Source organism: Malaclemys terrapin, chromosome 12, assembly GCF_027887155.1.
Source record: "Malaclemys terrapin pileata isolate rMalTer1 chromosome 12, rMalTer1.hap1, whole genome shotgun sequence".
In the NCBI taxonomy this organism is placed as follows: Eukaryota; Metazoa; Chordata; order Testudines; family Emydidae; genus Malaclemys; species Malaclemys terrapin.
In genome coordinates, this window is record NC_071516.1 from 48,456,299 (window position 1) to 48,476,845 (window position 20,547).

The 20,547-nt window shown below is 50.5% G+C and overlaps 2 gene segments (V, D, J or C); both read left to right on the plus strand.

Annotated features, from left to right (window-relative positions):
• Positions 1-13,353: 13,353 nt before the first annotated feature.
• LOC128846227 (immunoglobulin heavy variable 4-59-like) lies at positions 13,354-14,107 on the plus strand. The segment is given in 2 exon segments: positions 13,354-13,447; positions 13,539-14,107. Coding segments are annotated over 2 exon segments (615 nt in total).
• A 4,591-nt stretch (positions 14,108-18,698) lies between these two features.
• Positions 18,699-19,176, plus strand: LOC128846702 (Ig heavy chain V region 914-like). The segment is given in 2 exon segments: positions 18,699-18,759; positions 18,854-19,176. Coding segments are annotated over 2 exon segments (369 nt in total).
• The last annotated feature ends 1,371 nt before the right edge of the window (positions 19,177-20,547 follow it).

Below are 20,547 nucleotides of genomic sequence, written 5' to 3' on the forward strand. Positions count from 1 at the left end.
GGGTGGATGGGGATAGATAGATAGATAGATAGATAGATAGATAGATAGATAGATAGATAGAGGGGGTGGATGGGGATAGATAGATAGATAGATAGATAGATAGAGGGGGTGGATGGGGATAGATAGATAGATAGATAGATAGATAGATAGATAGATAGATAGATAGAGGGGGTGGATGGGGATAGATAGATAGATAGATAGATAGATAGATAGATAGATAGATAGAGGGGGTGGATGGGGATAGATAGATAGATAGATAGATAGATCGAGGGGGTGGATAGATAGATAGAGGGGGTGGATGGGGATAGATAGATAGATAGATAGAGGGGGTGGATGGGGATAGATAGATAGATTAGATTAGATACAACTGTTAGCTTGGCTGTTGTTTTACATATGTAATAAGGGTAAAATAAAGACCTTAAGGGAAGGTTCGCTGCTAAGGTTCGACTCTCTAAACCACCTGTATTAGATTTCACAACGAGCTACAGTGTCACACACCTTCTTGGTCCCCTGTTATATTGTCCCCAACCCCTGGTCCATGGAAACGAGCCCCACAGGGCCCTGTTCATAGCCCAGTCCCGGCCGCTCACCCTGCTCAGAGCCAGTGCCGGGCTTCAGCTTCCCATCCCGCCTGGGGAACGATCCGCCAGCCGCAAACATGACCCCCAGCCTGGCCATCGCCTTCCTCCTGCTGCTCCCTGCGGGTACGGGTGGGACCTGCGCTGCCGCTGGGCGCCCGGTACCGCATGTTCCCTAATAACTGCGCCTCCGGGAATCACTACAATATTTCCCCTTTATTCACCCCTCTGCAGGTGTCTATTCCCAGATCAGCCTGGTGGAGTCTGGTGGGGGAATCAAGAAACCTGGCGAGACCCTCAGACTGACCTGCACCGTGTCTGGATTCTCTCTCACTACTTACGAGGTGCACTGGGTTTGCCAACCAGCGGGGAAAGGGCTGGAATGGATGGGAGGTACCTGGGGTAATGGGGCCACTGCCTATAGTGATGCTCTCAAAAGTCGACTCACCATCACAGGAGACACCTCCAAAAGCCAAGTGTTCCTGCAACTGACTGGCCTGCAGCCCGGACACACCTCGGTGTATTACTGTGTCAGATATACACAGTCAGGAGAATCCTATTAAAGCCTGCACTAAAACTAACCTTGCAGAGAACCAGTCTGGCTTTACGAGCCCCAGGGAGGAGTAGCTGTCAGCACAGCGGTTCTTTCTGCTTCTGCCTCATGTTACAAGCACTCCATAAATCTAATCCCTTAGGCAACCATTGCATCAGAGCTCCCAAGGCTGGGAGTGGAACCCAGGAGTCCCGGCTGCTGCATTTTGTCTATGGTGCCTGTAAGAAGTGAAGGGAAAGACCCCAGGAATAAGAACATGAGAACAGCCAGACTGGGTCAGATCAAAGGTCTATCTAGCCCAGTGTCCTGTCTTCCAACAGTGGCCAGTGCCAGGTACTTCTGAAGGAATGAACAGAACAGGGAATCATCAAGTGATCGATCCAACATCGTCCATTCCAAGTTTCTGGCAAACAGAGGCTGGGGACACCATCCCTGCCCATCCTGGCTAATAGCCATCGATGGACCAAACCTGGGACCCTAAGAATTGCCAGCCCCAACACTCTCCCAAGGGCCCCTCAGCTCAACCTTCTGTCTCCCAGAGAGGCCAGCACTCACTATTTTACAGGAAGAAGCCCAATATTTGGCAATTAGTAACTCACCCAATCAAAAGGGGAAGATTTTTCATAATCCATCCTCCTTCCGAGATTCATCTCACTCTGAAAGGAGGGGAGTTTATCTCCTTCCCAAAATTGCTCAGCACACCAGCTTGAAGCTGTAACTCCTCCCTGTTTTAACCAGAACAATAACTTTGTGCACTAGCAGTGTCTACATGGGGCATTTAAACCACAATGAGCTTCTGCGCTCTACAGGTTACAGCCCTGTGGTTTGCACTGCCACATCATGTAGACAAGACCTGGGTCTGCAAAGTGCATACTCACAGGCAGAAATATAGGTGCCCAGGGAACTTTTACTGCAAAATCTGAGGTGCAAAGTGAGCTCAGGTGTCTACAGAATTCAGGGACAGCTGGGGTGGGGTTTCAATCTCATTTTAGGCCTGATTGAGGTTTCTAATGTGGTCATTAGGCTCCTAAATCCATTTGTGAATCTATCCCTTGGTATTTAAGGGGCTTAGAGAAGAGAAGAAGATGTTGGATTTCCTGTTAAAAGACTGATGTCCTAAATATCTTACAGAGTCTCCTCCTGCGGCACATAGAGACCTGTTTGGTTATGTCTCTCTACAGTGAAATGAATTAATTAGGACTGAAATTTCAAAGATGCCTAAGTTCTCCACTTGTGAGGTAACTCCCTTCTCTTCATGTATAACAATGCCTACATCTGTAATTTTCACTCCATGCATCTGAAGAAGTGGGGTTTTTACCCACAAAAGCTTATGCCCAAATAAATCTGTTAGTCCTAAGGTGCCACCAGACTCCTCGTTGTTTTTAAGGGAGTGAGGTTCTACTTTGCAGCTCCTTTCCCCCACAGCAAGAAGGACTCTCAGTGCAGGACCTCTTCTACTTAAACACCCACTCCAAGCAACCAAATAAACAAACAAACAAAAATCTGCAACAAACCAATCAACCAACAGAAGTGAACAAACAAAGCATACCCCAAGTGCAAATTTTACCTCCAAAGGGAACATAAACTAGTGACTTCAAGAACTCAACTAGTATCCGTTTAAGGAACTTCACTGTGCATTGCTCCCTTTCGGAGTACAAGTCTTCCTCAGGTGTCCACTCAGGTGGACTCACTGAAGGGAGCCCATGGCATGAAGTAGGGGGGCTGAACACTCTAAGTTTTGGTCCCAAGAGGTGGTAAAGCCAAGTGGCTTACTCTAGTGAAAATTTGACCCTACGGGGACTGACACACTGAAGGGATCCTCCCAGTGACTGTTCCAGAGCTGTTCGAGAGCACCCTATCTATGGATGTGTGCCCCTTTCGCCAATCTTATACTATGTAAAGATGTATTAAATAAGAATAGGAAACAAGAGTTATTTACACCCTCCCATTCATATTGCCAGTTCCATCTACAGGAGTTCATAGTCATATAACTGTTCCTATTTCCCTTTGTAGTCCCATTTATACTCCACTTCATATCTCCATTCATATCCATATTCAGATTAATACCCCCTGGATACTTCCATTTCGATTCCCCTTCCCATTCATATTGATGTTTGGATTCATACCCACTTTGGCCTTCCTCTTCCCACCATGGAACATGAAACTCACAGACATGTTTCCTTTGGATTGTTGTGGGAATATGGATCTGGGCATCAGACCCTCAAACAATGTTAAACACTAAAATGCTTTGGTGCCACTCAGGTGGTGCATACGTGCTTGTGGTGCCCCGTCTACAAAAGGGTGGATTTTTATCCAGAGAATTATCAATGGGCTGAGGGGGGAGATCACTCAGAGATTACTGACCCCACCCTGCCTGTCAAACAACCCTCACTCCAGGCTCCGCTCGCCCCCTGCCCTGCACTAAGGGCTCAGCTTCTCCCCGGACCTCACTGGGAGAAGGGGGAAGCCTTAACCTGGAGCGTGTCTGACCAGAGAGTCACTGGGGGCATCCACAGAGCGAGGGCGGATGCACCTGTTCTTTTATGCTGCTCCGCTGAGATCCACCCTGGGCATCTGCTCCCTGCGCTCCCCAGTGGAGATGGAGTCAGCCTCTCTCCTATTGCAGCTGTGTGTGGTGTCGATAAGGGGAGATACTTTGTGTCCGTTCGCATTGCTGTGGAACCATGGTCACCCCTAGGAAATCCCTTCCCCTTTTGTCTGAGCTCAGATCGGCTTCCCCTCCTGTGTGTCTTGTATTGCCCAGTAACAGCGGGCGGTGTCCTCAGGTTTCAGGCCGGTCATTTGTAATTATGCCGTGGTGACGGAATTGTCTCTGGAGCTGGTGAATCGCCCTTCGGCAGCCTTAGCATATCACTGGTTCAACCAGCTTCCAGAGCTAATTCCAGCCACCCACTGCAGCCCCTTCCCCGGAGCCTGGCGGACACAGCTCAGCGTACCTGCTGCAGGTGAACCCGGAGGCTTTGCAGGAGAGGCAGAGAGAGTCTCCAGGCTTTTTCACATCCCCGCCGGACTCCACCAGCTGCACCTGCGAGCGGGTACCTGGGAAGAAAGACACAATAGAAATCACATAGAGCAATAGTATAACAGTCACTTGACTGTGCAAATTACTCAGGACAAAAATACCTCTGAAAGGTTCAAAATGAAAGTCTCATTTCACCTGGTTTTGGTGGGTAAAGTTCTCAGGGGGTTGGCTGGCAACTGCAGAGACAGGGGACTGCGGATTGTGTCTCCGGGTGCAGCCTGGGCAGAGAGAGGCACAGATTCAAACAGGAAACTCTCCACCCCTATTTGCATATCCCCCTGCTTGTAAGAGACAGACTCCTTCCATTAACCATGTGAATTACTCTCAGTAGGGCTCCAACGGGAGTCAGACTCTCTGTGTTTCTGCAATTAACAACCTGCGGTGGGCTCCTGAATAAACATTTGCTTAAGAGAAAAATGAACAACCGCCTGAAATTCATATCTATGATTCTAGGGTCTGGTCCAGTGGCTGTTGTACTCACTGTAAAGCCTCCAGTATAGGTTTGGGATCAGGCTTTCCGGGCGAAGACTCTTTGGCTAGAAAGCAGGACAGAGGCAACGGACAATCTCTGTGTACCAGGGTCAGAGGTGTGTGAAAGCCGATGGGCTCTTTTAAGAAGGTTTTGGAACAGTGGCTGTAGGCTGTGATTTAATCTAGCTAACTAGCTAGCTATCAGTCACACTCATAGAAAAGGTGCCAGCTCATACCAAGGTCCCCATGTCTAAACTAAACACTGACAAACATGGAACTGGAACCGGTCTGTCTCACCTATGTGCTAGTATTGCTAAATTAAGTATTAGAATGATAAGAATGTGTTTAGTGTTTAGGCTTTATTGAATGCTAGTGAGTTAGTGCACGCATTAATGTCACTTGTAACATATGTATGCCATAGAGCAAGGTCATATTTAAGTGGTTGTATTGTAAGCCTGTGTGAATCACCAGCCTGGAGAGACATATTAAATAGAGTGATACGCTGAACCTCAACAGAAAGTGTTATCATCTTCCCAAGAGAGTTCATTCCTCCCAGGGGTCCGAAAGTGTTAGGAGGATCCCAGCGCCCTGTGCCCGGCGCTGCACAGACACAGGACGGGACAGTCTGACTCCCGCACCCGGAGCCCTAGGGCGAGTCAGTCGGATCACTGGCACCAGGAGTGTGTGTCTCTTCTAAAGTGGGGACATGCAAATGAGGGAGACAGTTTCCTGCGGCGGGGAGGGATAGCTTAGTGGTTTGAGTATTGGCCTGTTAAACCCAGGGTTGTGAGTTCAATTCTTGAGGGGGCCACTTGGGGCTCTGGGGCAAAATCAGTACTTGGTCCAGCTAGTGAAGGCAGGGGGCTGGACTCAATTACCTTTCAAGGTCCCTTCCAGTTCTAGGAGATGGGCTATCTCTATTATTATTAAAAACCCAGGCTGCCGAATTGCCCTTCTCACAGCAGCTGCGCGGGGGCAGCAGTGACACACACACCTCTTCAGGCTTAGACAGGAGACCCAGAAACCTGGTGAATGTAACACAAACCTCCCCTCAGTTTTAACCCTTCAGTTCCTGGGCAATGTGTCTCCCCTTCCTGCCCAGAGCCTCGCTGGGCCTGCGGTGCAGAGATCCCTCGCTTCACCTGTGAACTCGAATCCGGAGTGAGTCCTGTTCTGATTCTCTCTCCCCTCGCAGACCTGGCACATTGGCTCTCCAGGGCCCGTCTCTGTGTCAGACTCACAGGACAGCGTCTGTCAGTGTAAAGGGAACAAGCGCATTGGGGTTTGCATCAGACCCAACGGATGGAGCGAATTGCTCCTGGGGCCAAATCCTCCGCTAGTGTAAAGTCACCACAACTGCTTCCACTAGACTCGAGTTACTCCGGATTTACACCAGGGAGGCTCTGGCCCTTTCAGCAAACTGGGATGTTTATCGCATTAATGCAGCGGAAGGTGATTAGTTCATTATAACCGATGTGGGGCCCCTCACCGGGGCATCTCCGCCCTTCACAAGCGGTTATTGCCTTTGTCCCCACAACACCGCCGGGAGCCCGGAAACGATCCCAGCCCCTGGTTCAGAGACGGGACACTGAGGCACAGAAACATGGAGGCTGGGATATGCAAATGGGCCATTCAGAGTCTGGGTGGGGCTGGGGGACAGAAATCACCCAGCGCCTGAATAAACCCCACACTGCTGAGCCTGGGAATGTGGCACCGCCGGGATTTTCCAAAGCGGCTTGTGGATTGTTTTCTCGATTCTGGGACTCCATCATGGTCACCTGTGCTGGTGAGCTCGCCACGCTGGCGAAACAGGAAATGAAATTCAAAAGTTCATGGGACTTTTCCCGTCTACCTGGCCAGTGCATCTGAGTTGAGAGCACTGTCCAGAGTGGTCACCTTGGAGCACTCTGGGATAGCTCCCAGAGGCCAATACTGTCAAATTGCATCCACACTACCCCAAATTCGACCCGGCAAGGCCGATTTCAGCGCTAATCACCTCGTCGGGGGTGGAGTAAAGAAATCGTTTTTAAGAGCCCTTTAAGTCGAAACAAAGGTCTTCATTGTGTGGACGGGTGCAGGGTTAAATTGAGGTAACGCTGCTAAATTCGACCTAAAATCATAGTGTAGACCAGGCAGAAGCCTCTAGCTGGCATGATATTCCAGGCAGGACTAAATCTTCATTAGACAAAATTTACAGAAGAGAATGACCTGGAGTCATTCCCATGTCTGCCCAGGAGCCCCCAACCAACCTCACCGTGGTCGGCCAGGAGCACCCACGGGACTACGACGACGGCTAGCAGTCGTTTTGCACCGTCTGCTGTGTAGCTCTGCAGTACCACATCTGCCAGCAGCACCCAGGAGACATACGGTGACAATGAGCTGAGCGGGCTCCATGCTTGCCGTGGTATGTCATCTGCACGGGTAACCCAGGAAAAAAGATGAGAAACGATTTTTTGCCGTTGCTTTCATGGAGGGCGGGCAGGGGGCCTGATGACAAGTACCCGGAACCACCCGCGACAATGTTTTTGCCCCATCAGGCATTGGGAGCTCAACCCAGAATTCCAATGGGCGGTGGAGACTGCGGGAACTGTGGGATAGCTATCCACAGTACAATGCTCTGGAAGTTGACGCTAGCCTCGGTACTATGGACGCACACCGCCAACTTAATGTGCTTAGTTGGGACACACACAATTGACTGTATCAAATTGATTTCTAAAATAATCAGATCTTATTAAATCGACCTAATTTTGTAGTGTAGACATACCCTGAGGGCCTGACCCACAGTCCGCTAACGCCAGAGGTGGGTCTTTCCATTCCCTTCACCAGACTGTAGCTCAGCCCTTACATCTGGAGGGATGGGAGAGAATTCAAGGGAGCTCTTTGGGCACCAGTATGGTCAGATGGCCCGCACTCGCTGGGCGCTGCCCAGACACAGAGGTAGCGCCAGTCCGACTCCCTCCCTTAGAGCCATCGGCCAAATAACTCTGAGCATTTGGGGAAAGGGTTTGTGTCTCCTATAAGCAGCAGGATATGCAAAGGAGGGTGAGAGTTTCCCTGTTAAATCTGTGCCTCTCTCTGCCCAGGCTGCACCCGGAGACACAATCCTCAGCCTCTGGGTCTGTGCAGTTACCAGCCAGTCCCTGAAAACTTTCCCCTCCAGCACCAGGGAAAAGGAGACTTGGCTCCATTTCGTTTTCATTGTAGCGGCTCTGGAAGGTAGGTTATCCCCTGAATGCCCTGCAGAATATTGAGCTATTGAATGTAAGACCAATTTTTTTAAGTAGGGCTGTAGATTAATCACAGTTAACTTGTGTGATTAAATCAAAAAGATAATAAGCACAATTTAAAGAAATAATTGTGATTAATCACACTGTTAAACAATAGATACCAATTGAAATGTATTAAATATTTTGGATGTTTTTGTACATTTTCAAATATATTGATTTCAGTTACAGCACAGAATACACAGTGTACAGTGCTCACTTTATATTTATTTTTGATTACAAATATTTGTGCTGTAAAAAACAAAAGAAATCGTATTTTTCATTTCACCTGATACAAATACTGAAGTGCAATCTCTTTATCGTGAAAGTGTAACTTACAAATGTACATTAATTCTGTTACATAACTGCACTCAGAAACAAAACAATGTAAAACTTTAGCGCAGACGTTCTCCAAGTTCTTTGCACCATGACCCCCTTCTGACAACAAAAATTACTACATGACCAAAGGTGTGCGGGGTCCAAAGCCTGAGCCTGCCCAAGCCCTGCCACCCTCGGCAGGAGGGCCAATGCCCAAGCCTTGCTGCCCCAGGTGGGGGGGGAGGGGCAAAGCCGAAGCCCCAGGCCCCAGGAACCCTAACACCAGCCCTGGCGACCCCATTAAAATGGAGTCATGACCCACAGTTTAAGAAACGCTGCTTTACAGCCTACAAGTCCATTCAGTCCTACTTCTTGTTCAGCCAATCACTAAGATGAGTCAGGGGGTGGAGGTGGTGCTCCCACCCTGGACCCCACCATGCAGAGGTGGCTCGAGCCCCACCAGTCCCTGCCCCCCAGTACCGGGTTTACCATGGCGCCGGGCCCAGGCTCCAAAGGGGCCCTGGCCCACTCTTCTCCGCCACCCGCTCTCTCCTGCAGATACCAGCACGGACTGGCGGGGCCCTTTGGGGGCGGGAGCCATCAGCATTAGTGCACAGCTGATTTCACATCCATTGGACTCACATAAATCCCTCTCCGGTGTCCCCACACAGCACTGCCATCACCCCTTCGCTAGAGATGTGAAACTTGATTGACAGGTGTGATCGCTCTGATCGACAGCAGTATGTGGAGAGGCTGGGGTCCCCCCATCCCCACCCCCCACTCCTCTCCCCTTGGTGTTGAAAGGGGACCTGGAGCTCAGCGCCTGTTGCATTCCACAGGTGCCGGGAAGGCAGAGCGAGCTGAGATGGGAATCCACCTGATCACTTTTAGTCACAGCCCCAGCTCCGTCTGCCTGCTGGGCACCAGTGTAATTCCTGCTTCCCCCGGAGATCAGACCCGCTCCATGTATCCGACCCCACGAAGCGGAGAAATCAGAATAATGCAGATCCCAAGGCCAGAAGGGATCATAGAGAGATAATCTCATCTGCCCTCCTCTAGACCAGCCTAGAGACCTGCCCCCAAATCGTTCCTAAGAGAGCTTTCAGAAAAACATCCCATCTTGATTTAACAATGGGCAGTGAGGGAGAATCCACCAGAACCCCAGGTACATTGTTCCAGTGGCTAATTACTTTAAAATAGAAAAGCACTTGAGTTGGTTTTCTTTCTAATAATGTTTCTGCCACTGTACCCAAGCAGGCAACTAGTGGAATGAGACCGGAATCCAGGGGAGGAGGTGTATGAGCCAACGCAGCCAGTGGTTTATCTGAGCATTAATGTCAGGATTTGGGTTGCACCAGTTGTTAGGCAGGGGCAGTTTAACCAACATTTCAGCTGGGAGCATTTCTAGTTTGTGCATTTCAAAGTCTGCCTTTGCTGCAGAAGAAACCCTAAGAAAACCCAGCTAGTGATCAATCTCTGGTCATTATTTTGAACAAGGCTTGGGGATTCAGAGGGGCAGTGTTTTCCCCAGGAATTGAAATTAGAGGGGGTGTTTGAATTTACGGGGGCGGGGGTGTCAGGGCTGATGAGGGGTGAGACTGTGAGGGTGGATGTGGGCTGTATAGCACCATAGTAAAAACTGAAAAGTGTAAGCCATCATGGGATATGAGGAAAGTCCTCTCATGGATCAGTAACTGGTTAAAAGATGGGAAACAAAGGGTAGGAATAAATGATCAGTTTTCAGAATGGAGAGAGATAAATAGTGGTATCCCTGAGGGGTCGGTACTGGGACCATTACTGTTCAACATATTCATAAATGATCTAGAAAAAGGGGTAAACAGTGAGGTGGCAAAATTTGCAGATAATACAAAACTATTCAAAATAGTTAAGTCCCAGGCAGGGCCGGCTCTAGGTTTTTTGCTGCCTGTAGCGGTCTGGATACCCGCTCCTGCCCCAAAGAGTGGGGCTAGATGGTGACTGGCAGTAGCCTGACACTGAGGCGAGGTGGGGTTAGTGGGTGGGGGTTCCCCTGGGAGGGGAGACCCAGCGTGTGTGGGTACTGCCAGGGGGAAGAACCCAGAGCAAGGGGCACCGGGGTCCTGGGAGGGACACGGGAACCAGTAGGGACAAGGCGGATCACCGGCCTGCAGAGGGCGCTCCAGGCTGGATTGAGCTGATTCCCCAGAGTAACCAGCAGGAGGCGCCGCAGGGGTAAGTCGGACCTCTTGCACTGCCCTGCCCCAAGCAAAAAAAAACTGTTGCCCCCCCCCCCCCCGCTTTTTGGCTTTTACAGGTTTGCTCTTTGCATTTTTTGTTTGTTTTATTTTGTTCCTATTATTTAGGAAACTGGAGAAAGACGTGGGGTTGCATGGAAAGACACACTGGCCAGTAGAAGAGTAGTGTAGGAGTTTAATGTTGTCGGTGAGCTTATCACAGAGTGAGACTTGATGTGTTTAAAGATACGTGTATTATTGTGAGATGCGCCTGACGTTGCAAGGTGAAAATGCAGCAGTGGTTGATCCTGGGTTACTGGAGCACACCAAAGCGCCTCGGGCGCTAGAAAGGGGAAAGCGTAGGGAGAAAAACGTAAGGCTCTTTGGATCCACTTCTCATCCTGAGTCAACTCCTTCAGGTGACAGTTTTCTCAGCCCCAGACCCCCCTGAGCCAGACTTGCGGCTCAGATCACAGCCTGGAGAACAAAAGCCACAAGCATTGGCGGGGGCAAAGAGCAGATGCATGCACAGTGGGGGTGGGGGGGTTCTGTCCAGCAGCGCTGACCGCCTGGATGTAGAAATACCTGACGGGCATCGTGAGCTCCGGTTCCGGACCGGGCCCCGAACCAGGCTCCTCTCTGCACTGACAGGGGCCGGAGGAGCCTCCGCCATGTGCAAGAGCAGCAAGAGGAGAAGCTGCAGCGTCAGAGCCTCTCTCAGCAGCTGCTACTGCCATGATGGGCGCACCGAGGCACAGCTGCGCCCCATCCTCCTGCCCGGCACGGAGGGGAGCTCGAAACTTTCGGGGACGGGGCGCTCAGGGAGAGACGAGCTGGCTGTCTTTGATTGGAGGTTGCTTTGACCAATCGGGCGAGAGAGCAACAACCTCGCTCTTCCGCTGCCCAGCGCAGCCCACCCGGCGGTGGATCGCGGGATCTGCCCGCGGAGGGGCCAGGCCCTGCGGGTGGCGCACACCGCGCTAGCGCTGGGACGGGACAGGGCCCGAGACGCTGGGTGGAAGGGGATTATCCCCCTCGGTGCTCTCCCCACCGGCCAGTTCCTCGCTGAGTCCCCTGGCCCCGCTGCAGCCCCAGCTTCCGCCGGCCTCCCTCAGCCCAGGGGTGTTGTAGTGAGGTCAGGCTGGGCTCATGCTCCTGTGACTTCAGCCTGGAGTGCCGCCCCTGGAAATGTGCCGCCCCAAGCACCTGCTTGCTTTGCAGGTTCCTAGAGCCGGTCCTGGCTGAGGATGTGAGAGAATCCACCCTCCACATCCGGTCTCGCCCTGGTCTCCAACAGAGATTGGGTAAAACCAGCGACACCCAGACTGTGGCTCTCCAGCCGCAAGGGGCTTTCTAATGTGTCTCCTGCCGCCCTTTGCAGCACCTGGTGTGATTTAATTACTAACCCCTCCAAGTTATTAACCAATCAGGATGTGTTTACTATGTTATTAACCAACTGAATTATCGACTTGCACTAAGTTATTAACTTACTCCGGGAATTTTATAGATATACAGATATATAGATAGATATCTGAATAAAATATATTATATTATATATAAATATTTGTGCACATATACTAAATATATAGGGAAAGTGTGTCTATATGTATACATACACTCTAAATATTTTCCCTGTCATTCACACTACTGTGGCTCTTTGGGTAATACTGATGGATAATTTGGCTCCTGAACCCCTGAGGTCTGAGTATCACTGGTTTGAACCAGGACAAGGTTTAACATCCCCGCCAAATTCTCCCCCTCCCCCCACCAGTGTGTGTTCCAGCCCCACTCCTGACCTACCACAATCACAGGCCTCCTGTGGATACAGCCCAGAACTTTCCTGTCTCCCAACTTCCCTCCCTCCTGCTCCTGCCCGGAAAAGCTGTCGCCTGGTGCTACTTGGGAAAACCCAACCTTTCTCCCGCTCCCAGTTAGACAGGGCATCCTCTTAGCTAGTGAGATCCAGACAGAGGGAGCTGGCCCTAACCCTCCCAGGACCCAGCCCCCTTTCCCCAAATCCCCGCTCCATTTACTGAATCCTCTTGCTTCCCCTGCGCTGGCTTCTCCTGTGTTTAGTGTGAACATCTGCCTGTTTCAAACCATGGGATTTATTTCCAAGTTCTCTTTCCCACCCTGCAGAAATGAGGTGAACAACTCAACAGGCGCCCAAATCCAGTGGGTCTGGGGATCCTAATTCCCTTCACTCTCGTTCCAAACCCAAAACCATATGTGCAAATTCCACATTGACCTGCCCCCGACGCCGGAGTACAACATGCTGTAGATGGACTCCATGGAGTCAGGCTAGGGGTTATCAAGAAACCTGCGGCATTTCGGAGACAGAATCTCACTGGGTTTCACTGGCAGTTGGATGCCCAGCCCCCAACCGGTCTCTGCTCTTCTCTGCCCCTTGTCACCCGAGTGTTTGAGCGACTCACAACCAGTCCTGGATTTTCCCCTCACACGTGAAGCAGGGAAGTGTCATTAGCCCCATTTTACAGAGGAGGAACTGAGGCACTGGCTAGGGGATTTGGGCACCCACCTAGGGGATTTGGGCACCCACCACCCACTGACACGAGTGGGAATTGTGCACACAGAGCCCCTAGGTGGAGTCACACAACGGCAACAGGGAGCGAGTCTGTGATGTAGGAACCGACCCTGTGACTTCTGTCCGGTCTCCTAGGGCCACAGGTGAATCACCAAAGGCTAATGTACAGCCGCGCTGAGCTGAACGCAGGGTCTCTCTGGGTGTAGAGGGGACCCCTGTCCAAAGGGGACATCGCCATGTACTGAGCGCTCACCCCCTGCCAGCTCTTATACCCGCCCTGGGAACCCACATGCAAATCCCTCCCCGGGGGTTCCTGTTAAATACCAACCCCTGGTTCTAGGAGCCTCAGTCTCTCCCCAGACACAGAACTGCCTGGTCCTGCCCCTGAGGAGTTTCCCTCATTGCGTGAAAACGAGGATGAAATCTCTGCTGCTTTTCCTGTCCCTGTTCTCTGCCCCCTCCTGTGAGTGTTTAGTGAGAGCAAGAAAATCAGCAACAGATCCACAGATTCTTTCCGTAGCTAATTCTGTCCTTGTTTTGTTTCCCTCTCCCAGGTGTCCTGTCCCAGGTGCAGCTGGTCCAGACCGGCCCGGGGACGGTGAAGCCGGGAGCGACCCTCAGTATCACCTGTAAAGTCTCTGGAGTCTCCGTCAGTGACTACTACTGGAACTGGAACCGGCAGCCCCCTGGGAAAGGGCTGGAGTGGATGGGGTTTATCCGCAGCACTGCACAGGGGGGGACCACAGAGTACAACGCGGCTCTCAAACCTCGTGTCACCATCACCAGGGACACCTCGAAAAACGAAGTTTATCTCCAGCTCGGCTCGCTGACAGCTGCAGACACCAGCACCTATTACTGTGCCAGATACACAGTGACACAGAGCAAAGCCGGGACTGGCACAAAAAGGGGAAGCGAATTTCTAATCAGCCGACATGAACATTCAGTTAGTGCTGTAGGGGATGAGACAGACGAGGCATTGCCGACAGGGGGATCTCAGCAGCCACCCATGTTTCTCCCCCTGCATCCCACCCTCCCAGCCCCTTCCACCAAGGGATTTTACATGCTCCGCTTCCCAGCGCTTCCCCCTGAAATGGGCACCGGGGACTCACTGAGACCGGGGTGACGGTGACATTAATGGTGAGATACTCTGGGCCTCAATAGCAAAGGTCCATGTCTGCATCTCTGAGTGACATCAGCTCCAGCTCTGGGCGACTGTCCACTTCTGGGAGTCAGGCTCCCTGTGACTCCCGTTGGGCACCGAAATATTCAGACTCTCAAACTCAGACACCGCTTCAGGAAATGTTGCCCCAGGGGAGCCAGTGTCAGAGGCGCTAAGCGGGCACTGCTCTGCCTGACCTCAGTGAGAGCTGCAGGGGCCCAGCACCTCCAAAAATCAGCCTTCGAGCTGCAATGCATTATGGGAGGAGGGACAGGTTGAGGGGAAACCCAAGGATACCGCGGTATATTACTATGCGAGAGACACAGCCAGGGGAAACCTATTATGCTTCATACAAAAACCAGCCACTTTAAGGTCCCTGAATCACATTGATGGGGAGAGGGCAGCAGTTACACAGAGGACAAAGGAAAGATCTCACAAGGAGTTTTCATGCCCCTAGCAACCGCGATGGAAACTGGGACCACATGTTCCCTCTTTTTCCCCTCCACTGAACAATAACTTTTGTTATGTCAACCGAGGTATGTGCGGATGTGCAGCACCAGTGGAAACAAACAACAACAAAACCCTTAGCTAATATATATACAAAGTTACAATAGGGATAATTCCTACAGCCAGGACAGGTTAGGCACTTTAGAACTCACTACTCAAAGAATGGAAATTAAAGTGTAAGAGAAATAAAAATTACGAAATGTACAGGCCAGTCAAAACACTAAAATAACACACTTTCAAAAAATAAAATTACAGGGGCTATATGTGCACTGCAGGAACTACCAAGAAGTAACAACAACAATAATACAAGTATGTGTTGGGAGGTGAGTGTGAGACAGAGATAGGATAGTGTGTGTGTGCGTGTGAGAGAGAGAGACAGAGACAGAGATACAAAGAGAAAGGACAGTGTGTATCTTTGTGTGTGACACAGAGATGGCAAGGAGTGTCTGTGTGTTTGAGTGTGTGTGTGAGAGAGAGAGAGAGAGAGAGAGAGGCAGAGAGAGAGACACAGAGACAGAGGCAGAAACAGGAAAGTGTGTGTGTGAGAGAGAGACAGACAGGACAGTGTGTGTGTCTGTCTTTGTGTGTGTGTGTGTGTGAGAGAGAGTGTGAGACAAGGAGTGTCTGTCTTTGTGTGTGTGTGTGTGAGAGAGAGAGAGAGAGAGAGAGAGAGAGAGAGAGAGGACGACAGTGTTTTAAAAAGGGAGAGCCAGAGCCAGGACAGAGTGGGTGTGGGTGAGAGAGAAGAGAGAGAGAGACACACACAGACAGAGAGAGAGACAGAACAGTGTGTGTGTGTGTGTGTGTGTGTGTAGGGTGACCAGACAGCAAATGTGAAAAATCAGGACAGGGGTGGGGGGCAATAGGAGCCTATATAAGAAAAAGACCCAAAAATCGGGACTGTCCCTATAAAATCAGGACATCTGGTCACCCTATGTGTGTGTGTGTGACACGGTGACAGCCAGGAGTGTGTGTGTGTGTGTGAGAGAGAGACAGACAGGCAGGCAGACAGACAGACAGATACAAAGAGAAAGGACAGTGTGTGTGTCTGTATGTGATACAGAAACAGCAAGGAGTGTCTGTGTGTTTGAGTGTGTGTGTGAGAGAGAGAGAGAGACAGGACAGTGTGTGTGAGTGTGTGTGTGTGTGTGTGTGTGTGTATGTGAGAGAGAGACAGAGGCAGAAACAGGAAAGTGTGTGTGTGTGAGAGAGACAGACAGACAGGACAGTGTGTGGGTCTGTGTGTGTGACACAGAGACAGCAAGGAGTGCCTGTGTGTGTGTGAGAGAGAGAGAGGGAGAGAGAGAGAGAGAGAGAGAGGACAGTGTTTCTGTGTGTAACCCTTCTGCCCATCTAAGTTGGCAGCAACAAGGGCCGGGTTCTGTATCTAGGGGTTCCGTTTCAATAATGCAAAGCAAAACCGGCTCGAGCCCCCACCCAGTGACCTGGGACAATTACATACCACCCCCTGGGTGCCTCTAAGAGGCAATACTTCCCCTCTCGCAAGCACAGAGTCTGAGTGTAACAGAAAATGTTTAATAACATGAGGTAAACGACATCAGCATTAAATTGGAAAAACACCACAAACAGGATTCATAACACAAACCAGGAGCAAAAAACCCACCCCAGCAAATTGGGCTGTGTCCTTTCCCTTTGGTTCTTGAATCCAGCAACCCAAGGATCACCAAAGTCCCAAAAGTCCAACAACCCCCCAAAGTCTCTGTCCCTGGTCAGTGCAGCCCCAGAGTAAAAGGGGGGCACACAGGGTGTTAAGGGGCACCTTATGTGATCCGAGGCCGGCCGGCCGTCTCTCCGTGGGGTTCCGCCACAGCCTTCACCATGAGCCAGTCCACTTCCTGCCGTCCCACGAACTGCTCCGCTCTACAAGCTGCTCCGCTCCAATCACCGACCTGTGAGCCACTCCAGCCGTCCCCGCAAACAGCTCTGCTCGCCGTTCCGTGGGCCGCTCCAACCCTCCCCGCAAGGCTCTGCGCCGCTCACTGCTCCGCCAGCTACTTAGCAATATAGCTTCAGGCTCCCCCACTATTTAAGACAGCACTCAGTGATCTCAGCTCTTAATAACTTTAGCTCTTTCTAGATGAGTTCATGGAGGATAGGTCCATCAATGACTATTAGCCAGGATGGGCAGGGAGGTGTTCCTAGCCTATGTTTGCCACAAGCTGGGAATGGGAGACAGAGAAAGGTAACTTAATGAAGACAGGCCACTGGGCTAGATGGACCTTTGGTCGGACACAATATGGCCATTCTTATGTTCTTATGGCCATATTTGAATGTGGCCTTATCAGACACCAAAGTAAAAAGGAACACAACCTCCGGGACAGTTACAGATTCATAGAATTAAAGGCCGGAAAGGAGCAGTATGATACTCTAGTCTGATCACCTGCATAATACAGGCCATAAATCCTCAACCAGATTAATTGGGGTTCAGTCTAGCACCCTCTTTACTTCAGCATGCTGGGATTCCGCTTCCTTCCACCACTGTCAGAGATACAGTCAAGCCGAAGGGCCGAGATCTCTCAGCTTTGGCACTAGAACCCACCAAGTTTGTTTGTTTTGTTTTTCTTTTTTGTTTGTTTGCTTTTCTGGTTAGTTGAATAATTTTTCAGCAAAAGCTGCCTTTTTGTGGCACAAGGAGCATTTTCCTAGGAGCAAAAATATCTTGGATTAAAAAAATAAATAATCCCCAAATATTTATTTTCTGCTTTAAATGATAATACAAAAGGGGGGGTCAATGAGAGAAGGGGGGCTGCAGAGTCCCCTTCTCCATTCCTCACCAGGGGGAGCAATGAGAAAACAGCACAGCCTTGGGGACAAGACAGAAGAGGGCCTTTGGGGGTTGGAAAACAAGTTTTTTTCAATTCTGTACCTACATAAACGGCTCATTTGTACATGGAACTTGCAGGTGCCCTTTGACTCCGCCTCTTCTACAGTCTCCGGGTTCCACTTCAGCGCTGGGTCCGTCAGGCTCCTGGGAAGCGTCTGCAGTGGGTCTCCAGGGCGCAGTATACATGAAACTGTTCCCATTACACTGATTCAGCCAAAATGCGATTCGTTGTCTCCCGAGACAATCCCAGCAACCCTCTGTATTTACAAAGGAGCAGCAGGAGAGCGGAAGACACCGCCCGGTATCACTGTGTGAGAGACTAGACCACAGTGACAAAGCCAAGTTTCAGAGTAACAGCCGTGTTAGTCTGTATCCGCAAAAAGAAGAACAGGAGTACTTGTGGCACCTTAGAGACTAACAAATTTATTAGAGCATAAGCTTATGCTCTAATAAATTTGTTAGTCTCTAAGGTGCCACAAGTACTCCTGTTCTTCTTTTAGTGACAAAGCCCATCACCAAAACCAACAGCGGGTTAACATCGTGTTTGGCTCCTAAAATGGCTAAATTTAAGAAAAGACAGGAACCAACCCCAACAGCCAACACAAAGGCACTGATTTGTGCTCAGTTTTATTTTACAGAATCCCCGTATGAATGGGAAGTGCAGTCGGAATGAGAATGGGAATAGAAGTGTGAACACGAATATGAATATCCATCGTGAATAACAATCTCCCCTCAGTGCTGCCTGAAGCCTCCCCAGACATGGACCCCACTGACCAGACGTTACGTGGCCCCTCTGCGCAGGGGATGGGGCTCCAGAGCTGAGTCTCCCCTCCCCTCCTCTCCCCATATCACTTTACAATAACTAGGCCCTAAGTTCCTGGGTGAGGAAATACAGTCACTGCAGGGAGCTGGTCATTCCTCCCAGGGGGCCGAAAGTGTCAGGAGGACCCAGTGCCCTGTGCCCGGCGCTGCACAGACACACAGGACGGGACAGTCTGACTCCTGCACCCGGAGCCCTAGGGCGAGTCAGTCAGATCACTGGCAGCAGGAGTGTGTGTCTCTTATAAAGCGGGGACATGCAAATGAGGGAGACAGTTTCCTGTTTAAATCTGTGCCTCTCTCTGCCCAGGTTGTACCCGGAGACACAATCCACAGCCCCTGGGTCTGTGCAGTGACCAGCCAGTCCCCTGAGAACTTTCCCCTCCAGCACCCGGAAAAATGGGATTTTTCATCCTTCTAATTTTCGCTGTAGCAGCTTTGGAAGGTATTTTCCTCCTCTGAATAACTGGCAGAGTTAGAAGAATATTGTGTAATTGCTGCTTTTTATATTGAGATTTTTAACCTGTCTTTATTCTCAGGTGCCTGGTCCCAGGCGCTGGTGGAGTCCGGAGGGGATGTGAAAAAGCCCGGAGACTCTCTCCGTCTCTCCTGCAAAGCCTCCGGGTTCACCTTCAGCAGCTATGCCATGAGTTGGGTCCGACAGGCTCCCGGGAAGGGACTGGAATGGGTCACTGCTATAAGCTCCGGTGGGAGTACATATTACCCTGATTCAGTGAAAGGCCGATTCACCATCTCCAGGGATAATTCCAAGAGTGAGCTGTATCTGCAAATGACCGGCTTGAAGCTCGAGGACACCGCCCGCTATTACTGTGCGAGACACAGTGAGGGGAAGCTGGTCTGAGCTCAGACAAAAACCTCTCCCTGCAGTAATTAGAGAAGCACTTTGGTGTTGGGGGCGCCCAAGGCCTGTCAGTGAAAATGAGATCAGATCTGGGAAAGAGATGAGCAACAACAAACCCTTTTATTATTATTATTATTCCTCTTCTTCTTTGATTTTACGCAAGGGGAAGGAATTTATATAGAACATTCATAGTTGGGTCCCTTCCTCTTTCTTTCCTCTCCAGGGGACAAATTCTGAGCCCGCGCACAACCTCCCCAGGATAGGTGAAAACACAAACTCTGGCAGCTATAAATGGGACCGAATCCCTATTCGTCGATGCCATAGAGCTGTGTGGGATATGTTTAAGATGTTACACACGTATTCAACTCCCTGCCCTGTGCATTGTCTCACTCCGATTAACTTCATCAATGAACTGGTCTCCAGCCAGGCTGAGAGTCTAGTACCAGGCATGGTGCATTATGGATTCCACTATCCATCCTTACCGCCTGAGCATCACTCAATAATACCGTCTGTTTAACATTCCCTGGCCAAATATCTGTTTCCCCATACACCCCCTCTATTTGTCACTATCAGCAGTCATCCTTCTTCTCTCTCTCTCTCTTAATCCCCGTACACACCCCTCTCTCTATTTATCCCCGTACACCCCCTCTATCTGTCATCTATCAAGTCATCCTTCCTCTCTCTCTCTCTCTCTTTCTCTCTCTCTCTCTCTCTATTTATCTATCCCCCCTCTACGCTCACAGTGCTTAGCCAGAGGAACCTCTCTCTTATATGAAGGGGTCTCTATGCAAATCAAGAGCTAATCATCCAGTTTAAATCCTGCCAGTCTCTGGCCCTGCAGCTCCTCCCAGAAGAAGACGCGGGTTTTCCCACACTCTCACTTTCACTCCTCCCCTCGGAATTTCTTACACAAAACCCAGGAAGATGAGATATTGACTGAACTTAATTCTCCCTCTATCAGTTCTCCCAGGTAACTATTAAAGTACAAAGTGTCCTCCCCTCTGGGTTCCTGAGTGTGATAGAATCAGGGCGGGGTCTAACCAAATCTGTATTTGCGGGGGCCAGGCCTCAGGTCCAGCTGGTGGAGTCTGGAGGGGATGTGAAAAAGCCCGGAGACTCTCTCCGCCTCTCCTGCAAAGCCTCCGGGTTCCCCTTCAGCAGTTATCTCATGGATTGGATCCGTCTGGCCCCTGGGAGGGGGCTGGAGTGGCTGGCCAGAGCTGCTGCCCAGGGGAGCACCTACTACGCTGATTCTGTGCAAGGGCGATTCACCATCTCCAGAGACAACGCCAACCAGGGCTGGCTCTAGGTTTTTTGCCGCCCCAAGCAAAAACATTTTTGGCTGCCCCCCCCTTTTTTTTTTGGATTTTA